Raw genomic sequence first — 24,899 nt, forward strand, 5'->3', positions numbered from 1 at the left:
TTATTGACACAAGATATTGTACGATATCTCCACGATGTTGTTCGATAGTCTGAATGCCGTTAATATCGTGGAGATAATCGTATCATAACAATGTTGTTGGGCATTTTGTGCTAATACGGTTCTGTGTTACAATATGTTTTGTAAACAAAAGGCATCAAGGATATATGAAGATTACTACATTTGCACATTATACACAAAATAATCAGATTCAAATGTATTCCGATAACATAAATTTAGAATTCTAATTATGTAAATTAGTTATATCTTACCTGAACGACAGCAATAAGATCACTATACCAATTATGTGAAACTGCATTAAAGCTGCAAGATACCAAGTATGCACAAGGCACTGGAAAATGAATAAATAAGTAATAAAATTAATTGAGTGCAGACTGTACTATTTTATAATTCATCACCAGAACAATTAAATAATTGGCATGTATTTTAAGATATGAGACTTTCTTTCTTTCGCCACAGAATATCCCCGAACTTGGAATCTCTAGGATTCCCTGTCGGTTGAAAGGATATACGTGGGAGTATTTATTAAGATAAAAGAAATACACATAAAAAGACAAAAAAATCAATATACACAAAAAAAGAAAATATCAATATACACATAAAAAGGCATAAAATATCATCAATACACATAAAAAGTAATTGGATGCATTTTTTGAAAAACGTTCGAAAATAATTAAATTTTTGAAAATTTGTATAAAAAATCAAACAAACATCTATGAAACCGAAATAGGTCAGTTAAGTGTTTAAGGGTTTTTTAAAAATTTATAAAAAGGGCTTCTTTATTGGCTAAAAAGTGGTGTAAAGTAAAATTCTTCTAGTTCAAAAGTTTACCAAATGATTTGTTTAAAATTTTTTAGATGGCTTAAGAAATTTATTACCTAGTTCCTGAACTAAAAAAAATAAGCTGTATTTCAATCCATTCTTTAAATATCGAGGTTCGATTGATAAATAACATGAAATTTTCAATTTTTTCACTTGTTGAAATACTAAATCAACTATAAAATATTTCTAAATGAATAGATTTCTTATTCTCCAGTTCAGGAATGGTAGAAAATACTAAGAATTTGTTATACCAAATTTGAACAAAAAATATGCATTAGATTTTAATTTATGTGGTTTTATTGTAAGAAATTTCCTTCAAAGATTAGAATTTGAGAAAATAGAATTTAACGATATAAAATAGCATTAAAGCGTATGTAAAAACAAATATAAAATTCAGTGTAACTTCTAAAAAAAGAACGGACTTAAAAACAAAATTCTAACTGTTTTATGAAAAAATCATTTTCAAACATTAAAAATATCAAATTTTTTTTAAAAAATTCATAATTTTGCATAAAATTGACTTTTTTACGTATTGTTACAAAATTTTTCTTCTACAAGTACCGCCAATCAATCGTAATAAAGCAGCACATTTAATCGCTAGTTCAGCAGTTTGCTTGCTATCTAATCCTCTCAAATCTTTTACTTGTCGGCGACTCCGACTACTCTCACATACGACTTCCCTGCAGCTTCAGAATGCCTGTGTTTTATAGTTCCGGGAGGCGGGGCTAGAATCTTCCAGACCAATCAGGGCGTATTTGAGTGTATCTCGGTTCCTATTGGATGGATCTTGAAACTTCTCGAACTTTCCAGTATGATCCATTTTGTCGCCAAAGTCGCCAAATTCATCGCCAAGCTCTGAGGTCATTGACGCGGCACCCGCTGCGGCATGCACAGGACAGATCGTAGAACGGTCTTTCTTACGATGACACTAGTCTTGTTGGGAAGCAAAATTACAGGCTTGTAACAGTATTTATCTACTTAATGTGCCTTTACACATAGTCAAAAAAGCTAACGATGCCATATCACTAAATTAGAGGAAACATAACTCAATAAAGCAAAAAATTAATAAACAAATTAGCAACAGGGGTGGTGCTGGAAAAAATTACTTCGTTTGTTTATTTGAGTTGGGTTTGTTACGACCAATGCGAGCTGATTAAAGAGGATTTCAAAAATAAAAAAAAGAAGAATCTTACATAATTCTCACTACCCCAGAAGTTATTAATGTACAGTAAATTCGTCCACCAATGGTTTTCACAAGCACTGACTGGAGGATCCAATGCAGAATTCCACAGAGGGCCAGAACCGATAATAGGCAATGTAAAAAGCAATAATATCATCAGTCCTAAAGCTGGTGTCATTCTGAAATATCAATATTCGTTTTCAGTGGTAGAAAAAGATAGAATTCTGGACTTCAATACAAAATTTAGTAAATTAATTATTAATTTTTACCGATGGATACTTATTAATTTGCACCGAATAATTAGATTATTATTAAGTAACTGCTTCGAAATAAAAAGAATAAGGAAGAAATTTTTATAGTAATTTATGATGACTCAAGTACACGTAGAGAACAACTGCGGACCTGTAGCTAATTTGCAAATCGTTGAAGTATGCATATACTTCCAGTTGTAAAAAATGCTCTAAATGCTGGCAATAAACGCACTGCTTCGAAAAATTATGAAACATAAATTTTTATATAGTCCCCCCCCCCTCTAGTCATATTTAGGGCGCACTAAAATTTCAAATAAAAAATGTATCATTCTTTTGTGCTCAAACCTAGCCAAATTAAAAAGCAATGAATCTTATTATTTTAAGCCAACAAACGGCTGCTTAAAAGAAATGCTATGCATAAATTGGCGAATATGCTTGAAGGAAATCTTTAAAATGATCTCAAATCGAGTAAAAGAAAGATAATTTCATTGCTCAATTAATTTTAGTTGCAGAAGAGTGAAACTTTAAAAAAATTTTTTTGAGTAACAACAATATTTCATTAAATGTAAATAATAGAATAGGGAATTTATAAATCTTATTTTTTCAACAATGTTTTTATTGATTTAAATAACATAAAATATAATTCTTTATGTAATTTAGAGCTCTTTTTTGAAATGAAAATATATTCCTATTTCCAACGGTTTAGAAATGAGCTATGAGATCACGATTACAGCAGATGTTCTGATAAGAGATTGTATAATTTTCCTGGGTAAAATTAACTATGTATATACGAAATAATATCTACTTAGTTTAATTTCAATCCTAATTAATTTCCTAATTTTTATCTTAAATTTAGTCCCATTAACTTAACTTAATCCCCATAACTAACTAAAAATTTCTCTTATTTCCTGATCCATTTCCACTTTTTTAAAGTTTAATTAATTCTACATCCACTATATAAAACTACACACTTCAACACTTTCTCACGCTCCAAGTGAAGGGATAAAAAATCCTTAATGCATACAAAATTCTTTTAAAGGTACCTTAATTTCCCTTTCCTAAGTCTACACGTGCCAAAGAAATCCCTATCAAAATCTCATAGAAAAACCACTGAAGGGAAAAAGTTTGGTCTCTTCTGCTGTTGTGTCGTGATGTATATTGGCGTATTTCTTACCGTTTATTCTTTATACTTAAATTATGCCTCTCATGGTGAAATAAATCGAATTTTTAAAATTTCGAAAGTTTTTTTCTATTCGGTCACACAACTTAAAATATGCTTACATAAACTTGCACTTTTTACCCTTAAAATGTTCAATTCTATGCATATAGTTAACATGTTTCATAAATGATGGAAATTTAGATATATAATAAATTAATCATTATACAAATTAACTATTTATATTCGATGAATTAAATAATCACACTATAAATTTACAAATGATAAATTTAGAATGATTTGTGATGAATAAAGCATTATTCCCTTTTCAAGCAGTTAAATAGTATTTAGGATCTAGTTTTACAAAATTGCTCACTCTTGATAATTTAAATATTAAATAATCAACTAATTATTATTTAGTTCTGACAAAAAAGATTCGAAACAGAAAACAGCTTAAAATGTATGTATAAGTTGTACATACATTTAAAAAATACTAAATACATACTAAAAAAAGTTGCAAAAATATATATATTTTTAATGGGAAGATAAGAATCATCAAAATGAATATTTCTAATATTTCCATTGAAAATTGTGTTCCTTTACCTCCAATACTTGTGGACGAAGAACATGAACAGATCCAGTTTTCCATTACTTTTTTCCAGTTTCTTCCAAGTTGCAAACACCAACAAGAATCCACTAAGACGCACAAAGATTTTAGATGGCATATTACAGTCAAAATTAAGTTCTTGCACTTACATTTTATGTTTAAACATTTATATGAAAGAAGAAAAAAAAATTAGCTTTTCCAATGTTGAAACTCACCTCATGAAAAAGAATGATCCAACTGGAACCGTAAAATTCTCAAGAACAGCAGTTGGCAGAAAATAGTTGAAATAATCGTCTATTGCTAATGCATCCCCTAAAACAAATATCAAATTAAAACCCATTGTTTAAACAATCCTTGATTCTTCAAAAAGTCTTCAGAAATGGCATTAGAATTCAGAAATAGTTTATAATTATGAGTAAATACTTTAAAATGGCAAATTCTTCACAAATCAATTTTTATTCAAAATATAAAGCAACCACAAAATGAAAACAAACAAGAAATATTAATAATTAATAAACATAAATTCAATTTAAAATAATTATATATAGACTTTATTTCGATAATGTGAGATGTTGTTCATATTATTACGAGCCTATAATATTGCTCTCCTACATTAAGAATGTCTAAAAAAAGAATTACAGATATTTTTAATGGATAATAAATAAATGATCCTTGATCTTGGGGACAGACTTAGCAACCACTTAGCTATTTGATCAATTTTCTAGAAAATACAAAAACTTTTGCTACATCTCCAGGCAGCGAAATTCAGAGATATTTCTAAAAAATTCAATAATCATGGTGTCTATTTAAGCGGAGGCGATCACATTAGTCAAGTGAATTCTCTCATTTGTATTGCTTATTGCAGAGCAACTCTCCAATTGTTTAAGCTGAACTTCTTAGCAAGTAATTATTTGTCTATGTAATTGATGTCTATAAGTGTTGCTCTCAAACTAGACTATGTTTTTAAGATTTTCACTCTTATGAGTTTATTTTTTATTTTATTTTTCGCAGTATAATGCGTCGTTATTCACTGACATCTCAGTATACATCCACCGGCCGATTTCTGCAACAATAAATATGCTACATGAACCTAAAAAGAGAGGTGAAAATTTAACCACCTCAAACACAGTTTGCATAGTCTCATGATAAGGAACCATGTATGATTCCTGAAGATTCCATGATAAGGAACCATGTATGATACATTTCCTGAAGGAATTTATATTATTTAGGAGGCTTATAAGTGTTGCACTTTTTAATTTGTTTAAAATCAAGAGTGATATACATTCTCATTTAATATTATGGTTCTAATTTCTTTAAACATAAAGTTTCATGCTAAACTTTCTCGAGTGATTGGACAACTCTACTAGTCCAATCAAATTAAAACGTGGAGAAAATACATAACAACTTTACTGATTTACATTATTGAGTTGGCTATCCAAAACTAGACTCGCAATTTATTCCGGAATGTTATAAAATAAGGGAACGGTATTGTTTTTCATTTAAATAAAAAGCTATTAATTAATAAACAGCTAATTGTTAAGCATTCCAGCGTTAACAATTAGAGAACGCTCTGCGATCAACACTATAATAGGTACTTAAAGAGCTATACAATGAGCTAGCTATAAAGCGTATTGATGGTTTAATTGGGTCAGGAGAAAATTTTAAAAAATACGAATTTGAAAAAGAAGTTTCATTTTTTCTTAACTTCAGAGATATTTTTATAATTCCTCAGCAGTATTTACAACATGAAATAGATCCGAGCGATATATGCATAATTTTGTGACAAATTAAACTTTGTTGAAAAAACAGTGTCATCGAAAAAAAGCTTAAAAGTACTTTTTTTTTTTATCAGTCCAAATTCGTGGATAGAAAAAGTATATATTTTTCTAAAAATACTGTTGTTTTATGTGGCATTATATTGGTCGAGCTATAAAAAAAAAACAGGTGATGTTTAAATTTGAAAAAGAGAAATAATTTTACTTGGAGTGACTCATTTCAGAAAATATTAAATATTTGTGTTCGAGAGCGGAATAATATCGAAAAATGAATCCAGGTTAATTAATTGAGGTAAAATGTTAAATTAAAGTTTAAATTTTATGTATTTTGTTAAAAAATAAACTATTATAAAAATCATATGAAATAGAAAAACAACAATTTCAGCGTAGGATTTTTTTTTCCATCTGTGAATTCAGGCTGATAGAAAATTGTTTGTAGGCCTTTTCAACCACTTTATTTTTTGAACGAAATTTTAGTTTTTTAAAAAATAATACAATCGAAAATCATGTATAAGGAATTCTAGGTTAGTTAATTGAGATAAAATGTTAAATATGTCCATTCATATAAATTTTTTTGACGCGAAAAATGAATGTTTTAACTTTCTCCAATGTCCTCCACCCCATATTTGACAACGTATCCAGGTACAAATATACAGGACTGCTTTAAATAGACAACCAACAAACAAAATCTAAACAATTTAAACCAATAAAATTACTATTAAACATTTTTTTCAGTATCATAATAATACCTCAGCAGATGCTTAGTATAATTCGACTGAATTATATTAAATATTTGCTTTAACTTTTGATTAACCCTGTAAACCTGCACCAAAATTATGGAAAATTAATTATGTGTACTTGAAAATCAATTTTCGTACTGTAGCGGATCTGGATGCGCGAGGATAGAACCTGGGACCTTGCGGTTCGCAGCCCAGTAACGTGACCACGATACAAAAGCAATTGCTCGGGTAGCGTAGCTGTTAACTGGATCATAAACTTTCACCACAGTACTTATAAATAGTACTTACATTTTAATAGTAACTACATCTTAATCATCTCATTATCTTGCACCTATATCCTGCATTACTTACATTTGTTAGCTCTCATAAAGTTACATTCTTTTAGTTTGGACTCTAACCAAAGTTCCTATTTATGTTTTAAGGTTTTCTAAAATAAACTTCCACGCTTGATGTTAATGAATTGTCAGAATTTCCATACGTTAATTTGATTTTATTTCATTTCAGTATGATTAATGTACCGTTATAAAGCTACAAACGGGCTGTTTTGATATGCTCGAGTGAGAGCAAATGGGCTACATATTATTAAAGTCATATTAAGGGTTGTCATATGTCCCACATATACGCATATATAAAACCATATTTCATTACATCTTTATGTATTTTTTTTAATTCCATTTTTGCCCTGATTGCTGGATGACTTTCAATCTAGTTCCTGAGTTTAGTTTAGTTTAGTTATATTTACTTCCAGTTTAAAAAAAACACTAAGGCTATTTGGGGACGGACCTCGTAATGTTGAACCGCGGTCAGATGACGGGGCGACACCTGAGCTGGTGTGGTGTAGAAGTCCCCCCCTCTCCAAACTTCCACACCACACCAGTGATAGGGCATTTGAGCCCGACGGATTTAAAGTGAATCAGACGACAGTTCTTCAGTGTAATCGGAACCTAGTTCCTGCATAAGAAAAAAAAATAGTACGTACTAATTGCTTATTTGTAAGTAAGAAACATTGATATTCGAAACATTGGGATTTTATTCAACCAATTTGTATAAATTAAGTAATTACTTAGAGAAAAATAATATCCATCATATTTGCGAAACAATAATGAAAGTGAGAATGGAAGATAAATGGATGAAGATTTTTGTTGGATATATGGATCAGAAATCAAGTCTAATAAAACGAGGAGAATGCATATTTGATTCCAGTCTACAACGCATATGTGGAGAGAGTATATTCCCTAATCTTATTTCAATGGTCAGATGGAAGAATCAGGTTGTCGGTGACGACAAATGCAGTTGTGTTGTTTTATCATTATATTTTTTAAATGATTTATTAAATGATTTTAATTTCCTTATTATAAGAAAAAATAAATAAAAATAATAATGTGTAATTAGAGAAATAAAATAAATTGTAAAGTAGGGCTTTGCTAAAAAGGACTAGCCTTGGATCTTTATTACTATTTTATTTGTTCATTTTATAAAATTTCTTAAAATATATTGATTTTTTATTAGAGTAATATAAACCTTTATTACCACCTCTTTTTTCATGTTTTATTTATTTAACACTTAAACGTCCTGGTTGGTAATTATGGTTATCCTAGTTACAGTAAACACTCTGACAAGAATATTGGTCATTAGAATAGTTAACCCTTTAAAGGGCCATTTTTTTCTAGTCATATTATGTTAAAATATTTTTAGGCTTGAAATTAGAATAAAAAAAGGGATTCATTTAGATTATTAGATAAATTTAATTTCATTAATTAATTAATTTGGTTAATTAATAATTAAGTAACAAATCAAGACACGTCATTTTGTCTGAGATAAAGAACTGAAGCATCTAAGTTTCTGACTTACTAAAAATATTTGTCGAGAACTTATGCCAACCTACATAATTTCATACAAAGATTGATAAATTTGGTGAGAAACATACTTCCCACGGCCCTAGAATGGGTTAAAATACATGTTAAATCACATCAATCACCACATCATACGTGTTTTTCGGTTAGACAGTTGATAGGATCCCAGGTAGTACAGAAAGTTGAGAAATATAGTACAATATTATGGAATATTCTATTAATAAATATTCAACAAAATTTTACACAATTTCGAATATCACTTAATATCGTATAATATTGTACAATATACTGTGCTACTGGGGGTAATATTAATCTGTGACAAATATATTGTAGAATTTTTTATTTATTTAAAGGCAAGTTTTCAACTCAGATAATCATACTTATAAGTAGAAAGATTACATTTCTCAAAAATAAAATGTCAAGTATTTTTATTATTACCAAATAGAGTCAGATACTTACGATACTTCATGTACTTCCAAGTATCTGTGAAGAAATATGTGTGTCCTAGGATAATCCACACAGCAGAGAAGAATCTGATGCCGTGGAAACAACTTAATGTGTCATTTCCGCTGGTGCCTGCAAACAATTTCTCAGTGTTCGAATACAGTGAAAATGCTCTCAAAATGCGAAAAGTCACAACTGAAAAAAAAGAGAGAAAAATTAATTTGAAAACAATTGTTTATTTGAAAATAAACTTTGATTTCGCAATAACTACTACATACATTTCGAAGTTAATGTTTTTCTCTTCAAATTTTGCAACCTCTTCACAAGATATAATATAAGAATTCTTTAAAAACTGAAATTAAAGAAAGTAGAATAGAAAATGTCAATTCATATTCACATGATGAATATGACGCAACGCAGCAGAGACCCGCTTTTTCCATTTTTATAAAAAAAGCACTGGATTCCAAAATTAATTTGGCGTAATGCACATGGTAAATCGATTAAAAAGAGTGTTAATGAACTTTATTAAAACTTGTTTTTTTTAAACAGTGTGTTACAAAATCGGGGGAGGGGGGTTGAATACGTGACGAAGACGTTTAGAGTTGAAAAATGCAACAGGATGGCATGAATGCATCAGAGAAAAAAAAATAAAGAAAACCATAACACGAAAGCTTAAATTCTATTAGTACAAAAATAATACGTTCGATATAAAACACATTAATAAAGCAATATTACAATAATTATGAAAACAATATTATCAGAAGAATAATTAAAACATATTAAAATATATTAACAATGCAATGCATTTTGTGGTAACTTACTTAAAGCTCCTAAATTCACCTTAACCCTTTAAAGGGCCATATTTTTCTAGTCATATAATGTTAAAATATTTTTAGGCTTGATATTAGAATAAGAAAAGGGATTCACTTAGCTTATTAGATAAATTTAATTTGATTAATTAATTAATTTGATCAATCAATAATTAAGCAATAAATCAAGACACATGATTTTGTCTGAGATAAAGAACTGAAGCATCTTTCTGACTTACTAAAAAAATTTGTCAGAACTTATGCCAACCTACATAATTCCATACAAAGATTGATAAATTTGGTGGGAAGTATACTTACCACGACCCTAGAAAGGGTTAAAGGTGGGCAAAATTTAACGAACGATTATTCAAAATGGGAACATAACCTTAAACTAACCTGGATTTTGGGTCCGAGTTGTAATAAATGTTAGCAAACAGCCTTAACAATTAATGCAAAAATATTGAAGATAGATTTTTCTTCCTTTTTTTATTAAAAGATAGATAAAAAACAAAATTCATTTTCTTCCAGATTTAAGAACCTTATAGAAAACTATCTTAAAAGGATTAAAAAATAAAATTTGTAGTCAAAAGTGACATACAATCTGGTTCTGAATGTTGTTGCGTCTCCACTTGGTACCGGATAATGACATCTAAAATAGTACCCAATAGACATGTACCTAATATCAAACACAGAAAGCACCTGTAAAAAATTGAAAAATATAGTAATTGCGCATTATTCTTTGTCATAAAACCGAAAAATGCCAAATGAGTTTTATATCACCTGTGATTTTTAGAATAAATAACTTCACAGAATGTGTGGAAAAAGGGGAATTATAAAAGATAATTGTTATATTACGTATATACCTTTCTTCAATGACTCCCAAGCTATCACGTTTAAAAGAAGATTATATTTTAACTTCTCTGTATACGAAGTAGACGAAATGGATTTTTTATAATCGTCAAAAAAATCTGAATTCAAGATTTTTATGAATCTAGTCATGTCAGACCTCCCTGCATTTGCAGAACATATTTTCGGAATTATATCATTTTTTCACTATATCTATGAACATAATTTAAAATTGTTCTAGGCTAGAAAGAGGAAATTTGGTACAAATTCTTTAAACCAAATTTGTAAATTTTTATCAAAATTTGGGTGAAATTCATGCAGAGGAAATCTGTCTGTCAGGCAATTTAACTCGATAATTACAAAATTTAAAGAGCTAGATGGAAAACGTTTGGTACACGGATTTTACATCGATAATGTAGAACCATATCAAATTTGGAACCAAATTATTCTAGGGGTTGGCTGTTTCTCGATCTGTATTTTATCAGGCATGTAAACGCGATCATTCAAAAAACGCAACACCTTTGGTAAATGTAATTTCAACCACAATTTTAGCAACTAAAGTGTAAATTTATATCAATATTTGAGCCTAATATGCAAAATAATTGACTGTTTGTCTGTACTTAAGCATACATATAAATTCAATAATTCAAAAACGCATTGGCCTAAATAAATGGTTTCATGTGATCCTATGACAACACTTATAGTTCTATGGTAAATTTAGATTACAATCTGTGGGAAAAAAATGCTTCCAAAATACGTATTCGATTTTCAGATGCATATGTATTAACCTCATGCTAGAGGTTATTCTCCAAAGAGCTAAAGATAGATTGAGCAAAACTAGATTCTCACTAAATATCAATATTTTATAAATATTGATCTGTTGATGCAACACACTGCATTCACGGCTTTACCTCAGATCCAGAATTTTATTCAGTGGAGAGTTATAACACCTTTATTGGAGAGTAAAGGACAATGTTTTGGGGTGATTGCTTTTGCTGGTTATTATCGCAATTTGATGTTTATGTGAGGAAAACAATTGCAATTTGATGCAAAATTCTTTCTGGTTTCAGTATTAAAATACCGACTTGAGATATCTAGAGCAATAATAGAAGACCCGATAATATCCTTAGAAAATTTTCGTTGTGTATAAAATGTTTTCCAAGAGGATATTTTACTTTCTTCCTTTCATTTCACTATTATGTAGTATATCTGAAAGCTCTTGGTTGGAAGACATGATCTATTAAATTCCTTTGCCTTGTTCTTTCATGTAAAAAACATTTGTAATACTCAAATACGGCAACGACTCAAAAGCTAATTCAGTTCAAAACACATTGACATACTCTTAATCTAAGAATAATATTTTGTAATGAAAAATGCTCACTTTTCATTATGAAGCAAATATAATATCTGAAGAAAATCATTGATTCAACGCAGACTTAAATGGTTTATATTTAAACACTAAAAAATATGCAGTACTTGAGAAATTTGTGAATACTTACAAAGCTATTAAAGCAGATGTAGGCCATGTTGTACCAGGCTCATCAGTTTCACATCCAGCTAATTTTACGCTCATTCCCAAAGGCTTCGTAACTAAAGGAAAAGAATCAGGAGCTATCCGTGAATTTTGAATAACAAATACTACAAAATACAAGATCATTGACTTAGAACACATTTTGATTGGCATACAGAAAAGACAAGATGTATTTTCATCAACCATCTTCAGCTTAAACTCTTGTGTTATATGTTTATTGGTAGAAGCACTATAACGTAAAAAATTAAAGCAAACAATATGAAAACACTCTGAATTAATTACTCTTGATGGGATTCTAATTGCATTTATAATGCACAGTACCAACTCTAAGTTCGAGCTAATTGTTAATATCCTAACTGTTAGAGAAAGACACATACTTCTAATTGAAAAAAAAAATGCTTTTAATATTTTGTATTGTTTTGGTAAATAAATATACAGCCATAAAAATTATTAAGTTTAAATTTTATTCAATTTCAAGATTCTATTTATTATTTTTAGTATAATGTTCTTGGCGCACTAACTTTCCAATCAAGAATGCTGCCTTTTACTACAACCAAAATTAACCGAGTTATGAAGCTTTGAATTTATATATTATAATCGTATTGAGGAAAAATTCTTCTTGAGGCACCTTTGAACTAGTCTGTGATCGCTTAAAATAGGGGCATTCAAATATTAAATATTGTAATGGCTTTATATATTTAGTTTATTAGGTTGAAGGTTTTATATTATTTAGTTAGTTAGGTTTATTAGGTTATTTAGTTTTTGAGGTTGAAGAATGTGATTGGAATATTTTTTTTTTATTTAGAATATTTTACTAAATATAAATAGTAGAAGAAGACAAACATTTAGATGTCATTTTTGTCAGCAATACGCGTATTGATTCAGATATCATGAAATGCAATCCATTATTTCAATGATAACATTTTTCCTATTAAAATCATATGATTATTTCTAATTATTTAAAAATTTACTGTTCAACTTTGATTAGAGTGGAAGCCCTGAATATCTTAATTTTTAACAAACGTTTAGAAACTCTCTTGTATATGATATTCAGTGTGGTTTATTTTCCTCATCATGTTATTTTAAGTTAAGCATCTTCCATAATTTTTTTTATCTGCTTATATATTTTCTAAAAGCCATTTCTATTTGATAATTGCACTGTTTATAACGTCTTAATTTTTTTCATTATTTTCTACTTCTTAGTCTTTAATATATGAAGCATGTTTTTTGAAAGAAATTCCGTTTTGAAAATTGGTTGCAGCAGAGCATGTGCGTAGCATCTATTGGCTAGCTACAATATGGCCATTACGGATGAAATTAACCGCATTTATATCTGTGATACCTAAAATCCAGCCAGCCTATTGAAAATCCTGCCGTTTATGAACCATACTCTTTCATTCTTTCTTTTATATCCAAATAAATGAAACCTATAGAATTCATTGGCAGATCAGTAAAGTGTTTGGAGAAAACATTATGAGCTGAGAATGGTAAGAAAATGAGTTATAGCTGTTAAAGATGGCAGTGCGAATATGCATAAAAAGGTAAGAAGGAATGGAAAAAGAGGGAACAGACCTTTTATAATTCCGCCTTTATTTTATGAGTTTCTTCGAGTTTCAGGAAGTGTTCTTAACAAAGTGCGATGGAGCATTCAAATTATGAAAGTAATTTTCACATTAAGTACCGGAAATGTCTGCTGAGGTGCACAAACCAGCAGTTTAGCCAGTGCTTTGGCTTTCTTTGAGCGATACAGTGACTTTGAATTTTTCACAGGCGACGAAACGTGGATAGCTCACATAATGCCAGAATCAAAACAACAATTGGATTGGCACATTCATCTTCTTTCATATCAAGAAAGTAAACTTCGATCATGTGTACTAAGATAGGGAGAGGATGTAGCTTGTAATTTATTATTTAATTTTTTTTCTGCCATTTGGTGACACAATGAATTACAAGATCAGTTATGAGACCTTAACTAAATTGCGTTTTACCATTCAAAACTAAGAGCATGACACGGCGAGAAAGTGGATTTCTTTCCTTCAAAACAATGAACGTATTTGTGAATAATTATTCCAAAGATCCCATCTCAACCTCGCTAGAAACAACTTGATCATCCTTCGTACAATCCGAGTCTAGCGCCTTGTGACTACTATTAATTTCTATATTTAAAAAAAGTATCTTGGTATCTTACGATAATGATGATCTCAAAATAGCCATGTTCCAGTGGATATCAAATCAAATGCCTGATTTATATAAGAATGAAATTAAAAAAATCGGTGTATATTATGACTAATACCCTAATATTGGTGGAAATGATATGGAAAAATAGATTAAATTATATGCCTTCATATAAAAATAAAGTTGATAAAAATGAACAGTTACGAATTCTTAATTTCGAAGCAGCGTTTACGTAAAAACAGACTTATAACAATTTATATTTTGGAATCTTATAAAAGCTTGTTATTAACTATTATTCTTCATTTCATCATTACCATTAATTAAAACGAAGCATTTGAATAATTATTAATTTTGAAATATATAAAATGTTATACCATAATTGGTAACACGTGATTGTAGGAACTGAGTGAAAAATAAGTTTAAAATATTCTATCCTCACTTATATCAAATAAAATGATTTAAAATTTACTTCAGACTAAGTAAATTATTATGGATTAATTCAATAATATTTTTATTACGTTAAATAGCAACTGAAATGTTCTATTTGCTACTTGTTCTTATACATACCAGAAGTAAAAATTTCTTTTACATCATCTTCTGTACAACTTGAGGGAACACAAGTTCCAAACCAGAATGCTACTCGTGTCAAGTATGGACCAGTTCTATTTATCAACATAGTAACCTAAAATATACGTTCAAGACAAGGAAATAATTTATATTGCAATGGAAATATATTTAAAGCAAATTACATAAAAATGGAAATATTATATATAGACCACTATGAGGTCTTATTGATGCATGACAAATGATTCAAGGTAAATTAAATTTAACATACACACTTCATATTTTGACTTTTCTGTTTGTAGAATGCTTAAATTGGGTTTACATTAAGCCAGTATTGTCATTACCAGTAGGGTTATGCATGCTTAAAAGGACGGACAGCATGCAGCTGTCCCCTCGAGGCAATTATTTGCCCTTTCCATTCTTTCTGCACATGCGCAATTTAGTGGAAATAAAGAAATAATATCAATGCTGACTCAATATAAACCCACCTTTATTTTTTTAATTTCAATTTTAATCATATTTACTTTCCGTTTTGAAGCAACATGAGCTACAATGGGGCGAATCACGAATACCACGAACTTTTGAACATACTGTTACGAACCTGTGATGCGGTTTCCCAGCATAGCTGGTTCCATAGGAGGTCCCAGAGCTTGGCGACAAACTTGGCGACCATTTGGTGACTTGGCGACGAATTTGGCGACTTTGGCGCCAAAATAGATTATACCCGAAACATCAAGAATTTTCCCGATCCGTCCAGTAGGAACGGAGATACGCCTCGAACGTTCCTGATTCGTTGAGATGCTTCTAGCCCCGCCTCCTGATGCCTATAAAAGGAAGCAGTCCTGCCGCTGTCGAGGGTGGTGAACCAGTGGTGAATTGAGTCGTGGACCAGTGGAGTCGAAGAGTAGTTGGAAGCGACGGTGAAGAACTCGTCTTCCAGGGACTAGCGGAGCAGCGACGGAGTAGAGCTGTTGTGTATACTGTTGTATGCTGCTGTGTATGCTGCACGTCTCGGCTGAAGATAATCGTCTTCTGTGCTGTATATAGTTGTCGTTTTTGTGCTGTCCTGTGTGTCTTCATGTAAATAAACGTCGTTGTTTTATTTTCTACTGCCGCCTGCTGATTTAGTGTTCTCCACACCATATAACTCCCATTATCCAAACGAACCCCGGGAAATTTCGTAACAATACTATTCTAACTTCCACATCCTGCCAATGGTAGGATGTTTCCCCATGGACATATTTAACATACGATAGGTCAGTAAATATGATGAATCTTCTGTGGAATCGAGTCTCGGACCTATAATTCCGAGAGACTGGTCGAGACGTGCCACAAGGTCCCTGCATGCCCATTTGTTGTATAACAAAAGCATAACGTCAATCAAAGCGCAGTCGATATTTTGTATTATGGCAATAGCGTTTATTTCGTGAATATGACATTACGTGAAATAATCTAATAAGTATTATATATTTAATAAAAAATGATGATCGTACCATTTTTTATGACAGGATTTATTTTTTGTACTGACTCAAGAAATGTTATATTATTAATTAAAGATATTTAATTAAAAATGGAGAATTGTTATTGTTGTCTATAATTCTAATGTTCTAATATATCTGGGGAAATTTTACGGTCAAGAATTCGTGATACATACACAAAAATTATATTTAATATCACAAATGTGGATTGCATCATTTATATTTATTTTCTAAATTGGGCAATTATGACACAGAAATAATCCTGAAAAATAATTAATCCAATACAAAATTGCAAGCGTAAAAATGCGAATTACAGTTTATGAAAATCACAATTTTAACCCAATTATTTAAAACAGATTGATTGTTAGACACAACATTGTCAACAACACAACATATGAAGACAACCTGTGGCATTGGTGAAAATGGCAATTCAAATCCATGAATTTTAACTTGTAATTTTTACTGCTGTTGATAATTGTTTTTAAATATTCTTATTTTCAAAGAGAAGAATATATGAAACAATTCTGTATCGGAAAAAACATTGTGTCCATTGTTTTTTATTCTCTATTGTAAAAATGCATCTGCTGATTTATGGCAGGTGTTACTGGTGATTTGTCGTCATCATAGTCGTAAGCATTTCATTGCATGAAATTAAAGAAATTTAACTTATAATGACGTTTCGAATCACGTGTCGTACGAAACGATAACGATTACAAGAATGGATTTTTCCCCCTAATCATCAAACAACTCATCATAAGTGGTACATAATAGATTTCTATTATGAGTCGCTTCAAATGATTTTGATGCTTCAAATGCTGAAATTTGATGCATGATATGTTCGTTGTTTCATGAAACCAAGTGTCGAAGCAGTATACCACTGCTCCTGAAACAAAAGGGAAATTCTGGCACTATTAGGAAACCAAGATGAAGTCGTATTTGTTAGGATAATACTCCGATGCCGAATGTATATGCGTTGATCATAACTTTTCATTTCCGCTTATGCATGTTCGTGCAGTTTTTTAGTGACAGTTTTTCACGAAAAGGGATGAAATTGTGAATCAGTTCAACACCTTTCAAATACGCCAGTTCATGTTTTAAAATAAAATTTGATTTTTCCATGAACAGGCGGTAAACTTTATATGTCTTATTGTAATTTCCGGGATTCCATAATACAGATGCCATCAATTGATCTGGAAACTGAACGCATAACATATTGTCATTTAAATTTCCTCAAGCATCTTTCCAGGTTCAGTGATGAGATAAATAATCAAGCAATTTGTTCTGTTAACTCCATCTCGCCTCAAAGAAAAAAATTAGTGTTTATGAGTTGTGTTTAGCCGATTTCCCCTTCTTTAAAATGGAAAAGAAATTAGATGCAAACTTCAAGCAATCAAAATGTAACACTCACAAATGTGTCGACATTAATATAAACCTAAGCAGTAAAAAATATCTGATAATGACCTTTCGTCCAATCATGACTATTAAAGACTATAAAAATTAGAAAATAATATAAATCTAAACATCATAGTTTAGAAAATCTTTGACCTAGATTGGAAGGTTTAACATTGAATTGAACACAAGGTGAAAAAAATGAGCAGTTAAAAATGATTTGAAACTCTTGAAGTTTATTTTGAAATTTTTTTTATGGAAAATTGTATAAAAAATAATCATGAGGTTAATTCCTCAACTTAATGTATATTGTAATTATTATTAATATCTATTTCTACTACTAATAAAAAAAGAATGTGCACTTGTGTGTGTGTTCGTGTTATACAAACAAAAGCGTCAGACCTACAGCTACCAAATTTCGCACATATACAATTTGAAAAATAAAAACATTTAGCAGTGATTTATTAATTAAATTTGGTTACAACCATAAGAATACATATTTAAACAGACGCCAATTATTTGAATTCTACATTTTTGGCATTAAAACCATTAGTATTATATTTCACCTATCCAATACGTTATTTTTTTAGTCATTATATTCAGATGCGTATCCATGAAGAAACAGACAAATTTCCCATGAATCAAATTTTACATTTCAGATTTGTATGTTATTTTTTACATCAAAGCAATAATTTTGCGTCAAATAGTTGATAATTTTAGCCTTAAATAGCTGCCAGTATTCTTGCATTTTTAAATCAATAGATTTTAATTTGATAAAACTAAAAAAATGAATTATGCCTTTGATGTTCCAACTGTGAATATTTCGAATAAGAAGGACAAATAGCTCATCACTTGAATTTCACTTAAGCATACAAACTCTTGGAATAGTTATTTCTTACCCAGCTAGGTGGAACTCCGTAAGCGTCAACATAACTGTCACCAGCAGGTGTTTTCTCATGTAAAGGAGATAATAGCGGCGATTTGTAGCCAATCATACAGTAACGGCCGCGGAAGTTTTCTTTGCCATTTGAAGAGTGTTTTACCCTTATTTTGAGGCACTCCGTGTAGGACCCGAAAGCCATAACAGTTCCTTCAAGGACTCCACCAGGTAGTTTTCCTGTAGCATCCGCCACTAAAAGATAGAAAAAAGAATTTAAAAGAGATTTGAATCTCTTATTGTGAACATTGCAGCATGATACGTTTTTTAAAAATATAAGACTAGGAATGATAGCATTTGTTCTATTTATTGATTATATCAAAATTTGCATTTAGTGCACTGCAATTTTTAAATCGCTCAATTTACAAAAAGAAGGCTAACTTAAAAACCTTGTGGAAGCTGTACTAATTCAGCTGTACTAATGTTCAATAAATGCTATTTTTTCATTAAAATATCAATATTGGGAAAAGGAGATATGTAAAAGTATTTTAATAAAATATTTTAAAAATTCATTGCAATTATAAAACGTATGATAATAAACTGTATCGCGAATTATTTTTTTTAAACTGGCATCATTAAAAATTATTGTATAAATATGTTCCAAAAGTATTGAGGGGAAAAAAAGTTAAAATTTGATTAACTAATGTTCGATGAATGCATTTTTTCATTATGATATCGATATTGAGAATAGGACATGTGTAAAATTTTTTGAAAAAAAATGTATTAGAAATTCAATGTAACGATAATTTATTTGAAGAATGAAAAAAAAAAACTGCATTCACAATTATTTAAAAAAAATTAAAAAATTACAGGGAAATAAAACTGACATCTCTGAAAAACTAATTTTTTGAATTTAAAAATAGCTATTGCGCGATAATATGTTCCAAAAGTATTGAATATTAAAATTAACTGTAACTTCCTTGTAAGTAATTATAAGAAAAACAGTTTGAATACAGGAGAAATGTTAAAGTTTATTTTGTATACATTAAAACTGCTTTATAGAATGTCCTTTTCTCACGTGGGAAATATTCATATGGTAGCCTATTTCACTATCATATGAAGTAATGTTTCATACATATTTTCAGTTCTTTTACTATTATATGCTAAAAAGGGCATAAGATAGATATAGCGACACAACCAAATGGAATAAAATTCCCAGAAGTTATTTCAAATTATTTGAAAAGGCATAAGCAGAACATGTATGTGCTATTCCAATTCTGAAATGCTTTACAGCCATTTATGTGTCAAGTACACTCATGTCCATAAATTAAGGATAATTAAGAGTCACGCGGAAATTGAACTTAAAAATACATATATCACCCGTAAAATGACTACACACATCTTCAAAAATCATATAGAAATTGCAGGAAGCCACTAGATGACACCGATAGAACGTCACAATGACGAGAGTGTAAGAGAGTGATGTATAAGGAATACAGTCAAAGAAGTAAAATTGTTCGCAAGCGCTTTATAAGCCTTTCAGCGCAATTACCGCTTAGTTATGACACAAAGGATGCATTTGGATGATTTTTTACGTGGTAGAATTATCAGCCGTTTGGAATGTGGGCGTACCCAGCTAGAAGTCTCCAAGGAACGTGGAATCACCCATAATGTCATCTCCAGGCTTTGGCAACGATTCCAAGATGATAATAATGTGAGTAGACGCTACAGCACAGGTCTTCCCCCATCCCCCCGAGGTACAACGCTGAACGAGACTGATATTTGGCAGTTACTGCCAAAAGAAACAAATGGAGCACAGCATCAGACCTGTCTCGTCAGCTCTCTTCAGCCACTAGTACGACAGTTTCAAGACAGACCGTGTACAGACGCTTAGGGCAGATTTGTCTATATTTTCGTAGGCCTGTCAGATGTGTTCCACTTACTGCAAGTCACTGTCGTCTGCGGTTAGCCTTGAGTAGAGAACATGCATTGTGGAACCGCAACAGTGAGCTTGTGTGATGTTTTCCGACGAGTCCAGGTTTAGCCTGCAGTCTGATTCTCGCCGGATTTTCATATGGGGAGCACCAGGTACCCGTTACCACCAAGAGAACATCATTGAACGACACCGATATGGTGATGCAGGATTGCTCGTTTGGGGAGGAATTATTCTGGGTTCCAGAACTGACCTGCATGTCCAAAGTGGAACCATGGCAGGCCAAATCTATCGGGACATCATTCCGGAACAACGTGTACGTTTGTTTCGGGACACCGTGGGCACAGAATTCACGGTTATGGATGACAACGCCCGTCCTCACCGTGCAAACATCGTAAACGAATGTCTTCGGTCGGCGGATATCACCCGTATGGACTGGCCATCATTCTCACCGGACACGAGTCCAATACAGCATGTGTGGGACATGCTTGGACGACGAATTGCAGTCCGTCAATCACCTCCTACATGTCTACCGGAACTTCGGAGAGCATTGCTTGATGAGTGGTATAATATTCCTCAAGACCAGATCGATAATTTGGTACTCAGCATGCCTAGGCGTTGTACAGACTGTATTGCGTCGTCTGAGAGACATACTATGTATTAACCATCAAACCAACCATGTAATATTGGTTTTTGTAAATAGGTTTTCTTGTAATTTCCTCCAGAGAGCAAAAAATCGCACTTTTTATTAATGCTATCAAACATATAGCATCTTTTTTCTCTTTGCCTTTTGTTTAATAAATAGGCTTTACAAATATGTCACATTTGTTTTGCCAGACTCTTTCTTTTCCCGAACTTGCATTATCCTTACTTTATGGGCATGAGTGTATCTTGTATGAAATAGAATATTTTATGGATGTTACTTATGTGATCAAAAGCAATCTCATAGGGAAGTTATGACATACTCAAACAAAATTTTAAGCTCCCTTTTTTATTGTGTTGAATTTCTTTCAACCAGATTATTACACACAAGAAAGTTACAGCCATTCTTTTTCGATCCAATTCTTTTGAATAACATGATGCATTGTTGATTCAGTAACTGATATGTTCAGACGTGCATGTGATGAACTACGAACGTAAGACTGTCTACATATCTTTCAATAAATATCTTGAAAACTCTATTTGGAAAATAATTTATTTTAAACTATGAAATAAATTCAGATATTTTCAATTAATTTTTTTCCTTTATACCGCCATCTTTAAAAACCAAATCCTCATAAGAGAAATACAAATTTCTCAGAGATAATTAACATGTAAAGGAATGTTAATTATCTCTGAGAAATTATATACAAGTTATATAAACACGAAGAAAAATGAAAAAAAAGAACTTTGCACAAAAAATAATCATTATTATTTGGCGAAATCACTATTATAACTACTCGAACTTAATCAAAACTTAAAAAGATCAAATAATCGTTTCTGCATTTTTTTACTCGATTCTGTTACAGTTTTAGAAATTAGTCTGAAATCAAGAAAATTTACACTGTGTTTTAAAACGATTTGGTTAATCCTTGATATAAAAAGAGTATTATTTTTGAAAAGCAACATTTTTCATATTCTCTCAATAATAATCTTCTTAATGTCTGAGAATTTTGTGATGTGTATGATATCTTTTGAATTGCTTGTTTTCTCGCTTACAGCTTACAATGTTGACATATTTTTGACAGCTTACATGTTTACAGCTTACATGATAGACAGCTTACAATGTTGTTATATATTTTTGCCTCGACATCGTAAACACGTTAAGGAAATTTCTATTTACAGATCACATTACATTCAGCAGTTTTTTCTGGGCTTTTTTTTTTTTGTTTCTTCAGACAACCTTCTCTCGCTGTAATCCGTAATTTTAATTTTTATTTTGTTAAATTAATTTCTTTTCTCCCACAATTTTTGAAAAAGGATGTCACAAACAAAAACACTGAATAACTGAGTAACTAGAGTGATTATAATGTTGCCATGGTGATGCAGTTTGAAGCATTACAAATAATTGTATTACTGAAAATGAATAGATAAATGAACTATCAATAGTTTATTATCTCATGAGGTCATTCGTGAAAAATGTTGTAGTCACACCATTCATTGTTAAGATAGATCGTTCTACTTTTCTCGATAGACTTTTTTTAGTAAAAATAAACATATTCTTAGTTTTTTTAAAAATTTTCTTTATAACATTATATGTGTAACATACCTTAGAGTGTAACTAACTATTATCTAAGAATTATATTCAAAAATTAAAATTTTTGTGTGTAATATATGAAATTTTCTATGATATCTTGGAATTTTTCTCAACAATGTTTACATTAAGCAATCATAAATTCACTTCTAGAGCATTCAACATTAAATCCATAGTTCATTACATTTTGCTTAATATAAGAACTAATTATAAAGTTCATTAATATTTCTTGATTATTTTTAAGATGTGATGATACTCGTACAATTGAATTACGAAAAAAAAGTCGTTCCTCAGAAAATGCATTTAAAGTTTTTCAAGGCTTATAAATAAAGATCAGTTACATGCTAATAGTTTGCCATGACTTGGTTTCTTATTGTCATAGAGACAAAATAAAAATATCATTGGAAACCGAAACGTGGCTATTTTTTGAAACTGCAAAGAATATATAAATGTGAATTTTTATCCAAATGCCTGTTTTTAACCTAGTCTGATACCTTAATTTTATATTTTGGTTAAATGATGAGAATAGAATTTTAATCTGCTCCCAATTTTCAGATTTTGATCCAAGATTGAGATGAGGAAGTTTGCCTTAGAATGGCGGATTTATTTTGGAAATGCCTGGATACACGGAGGATCTAGACGGTACTGTATCTGGAGTCTATGACTCTCCAATCTCGGAAACGAAACTTTACAACCTGGCTATCACAAATCCTTTTCATACAAAATCAAAAAAGAAAGATACATTTAAAATGTTTATCTATTTAAACTAATTTTTCTGAAAAATATATATGGCAATGCTTGGGATAAATTATCATTCTTAACTGTCAAAAGTCACAGTTAGAGGTATAGTTAAAAAATTGCATCACAAAAATTTTAAATATATCTATATTTATAATTATTTACATATACAGGGTGATACAAAACGATTGGTAGTACTAGAGGGCTTCCCAGAAATCTTCCCCGTGTTATCTTAAATCATTTTGATACGATAGCTAAATACTTTGGATTAGATTTGAACTGGTAGGTAAATATATTGAAAGGATGGAGAAAATCTCAATCGATAAGCCATGCAACTACAAGGATGGTTGGAATGGTAGTGGTTAAAAAATTTCTTTTTTCTTTTTTGCAACTCTTTTTATTGAAGATAGAAAGACAATTCAAATTGGATAAAATATTTCATCATCATAATCAAAAAATTATGCATTAAAAATTTTTCGGTTGCAATTACTTAGAACTTCAGGACTGTAAGATATTTTCAGCGAATGAAAGAAAAAAAAACTTTACCTTTTTCCTAAATGTAAAAATGTTTTAATAATAGACTTCTGTATAATATTATTGCTAATACATAATTGCAAATTGCAGAAGGAAAATTTATTTCTAATACATAAAATTTTTTTAATCCAATTTACTGCTTTACCCCGTTGGTTAACACAAATTGAAAAGTCACAAAAACCAATTTAAACGGAAAATTCTGTTTCAAATACGAAAGATAAAATCTTGCTGAAATCACATTTCATTCTTATTCAAATATCCATTGAAAGAAAAGCCATCTCACCAGATGCTTGAAAAACTTTTCATATACATTTTCTGCGAGAATTGCCCTGAAGGATTTGAATTTGATCTAACTTGTAAACAAAATTCGCAAGATTTGGGCTACCCCGAGGCACGAGATTTTTATTAGCCATCATTTCTTTTCTAGGTCTGAAATTGTTGCAGCTTTTATAGCTTTGGGCCAAGGCTGAGAAAATCATCGACGCTACACATCACTTTATTTTATATTGTAAAGGCAGCTCTTGATTTGTCATAAATAGCAAATTTTTTACACTTAAATCTGTTTACAGAGTATTTTATTGATTTTCCTAGGGAACTGTTATAGAAAATGACATCGGACTGATGAGTAAAATATTTCATTAAATAATTAGACCTATAAAATCAGGATTAAGCAGCCATATCTAAACATTTTTCTCTTATGCATTTACTGCCAATAGTTCATTATTTTCCTTTTTGTTCAGTTTAAATCTATTGTACAAAATTTTAAAGAATGTCAACATATTATACTTAATAAATCATGAAATATAATTCACTCTATAAATTAACTGACATGGAATACATGAATTTTCTATGCGCAGTTTTTCTACAAAAATATCTACAAATTTATTACTTTTAAATTATTCTACCGCAACAGCAGTTTTTTTTAAATATAAAAATTTCTAATTCT

At 30.5% G+C, this 24,899-nt stretch overlaps 1 protein-coding gene across 2 annotated transcripts in view; it reads right to left on the minus strand.

The window, feature by feature from the left end:
• The window catches only part of LOC129963553 (nose resistant to fluoxetine protein 6-like), an 86,611-nt gene that overhangs the window by 8,674 nt on the left and 53,038 nt on the right, over positions 1-24,899 (minus strand). For both annotated transcript variants that reach the window (XM_056078010.1, XM_056078011.1), the window contains exons 2-10: positions 18,538-18,770; positions 14,775-14,889; positions 12,001-12,091; positions 10,254-10,354; positions 8,862-9,041; positions 4,250-4,346; positions 4,031-4,123; positions 2,034-2,199; positions 270-349 (exon numbers count right to left, since the gene is read on the minus strand). In XM_056078010.1, the coding sequence (XP_055933985.1) occupies positions 270-349; positions 2,034-2,199; positions 4,031-4,123; positions 4,250-4,346; positions 8,862-9,041; positions 10,254-10,354; positions 12,001-12,091; positions 14,775-14,889; positions 18,538-18,770 (1,156 nt within the window). The remainder of the gene's footprint in view (positions 1-269; positions 350-2,033; positions 2,200-4,030; positions 4,124-4,249; positions 4,347-8,861; positions 9,042-10,253; positions 10,355-12,000; positions 12,092-14,774; positions 14,890-18,537; positions 18,771-24,899) is intronic.

Source organism: Argiope bruennichi, chromosome 3, assembly GCF_947563725.1.
Source record: "Argiope bruennichi chromosome 3, qqArgBrue1.1, whole genome shotgun sequence".
Lineage (NCBI taxonomy): Eukaryota > Metazoa > Arthropoda > Arachnida > Araneae > Araneidae > Argiope > Argiope bruennichi.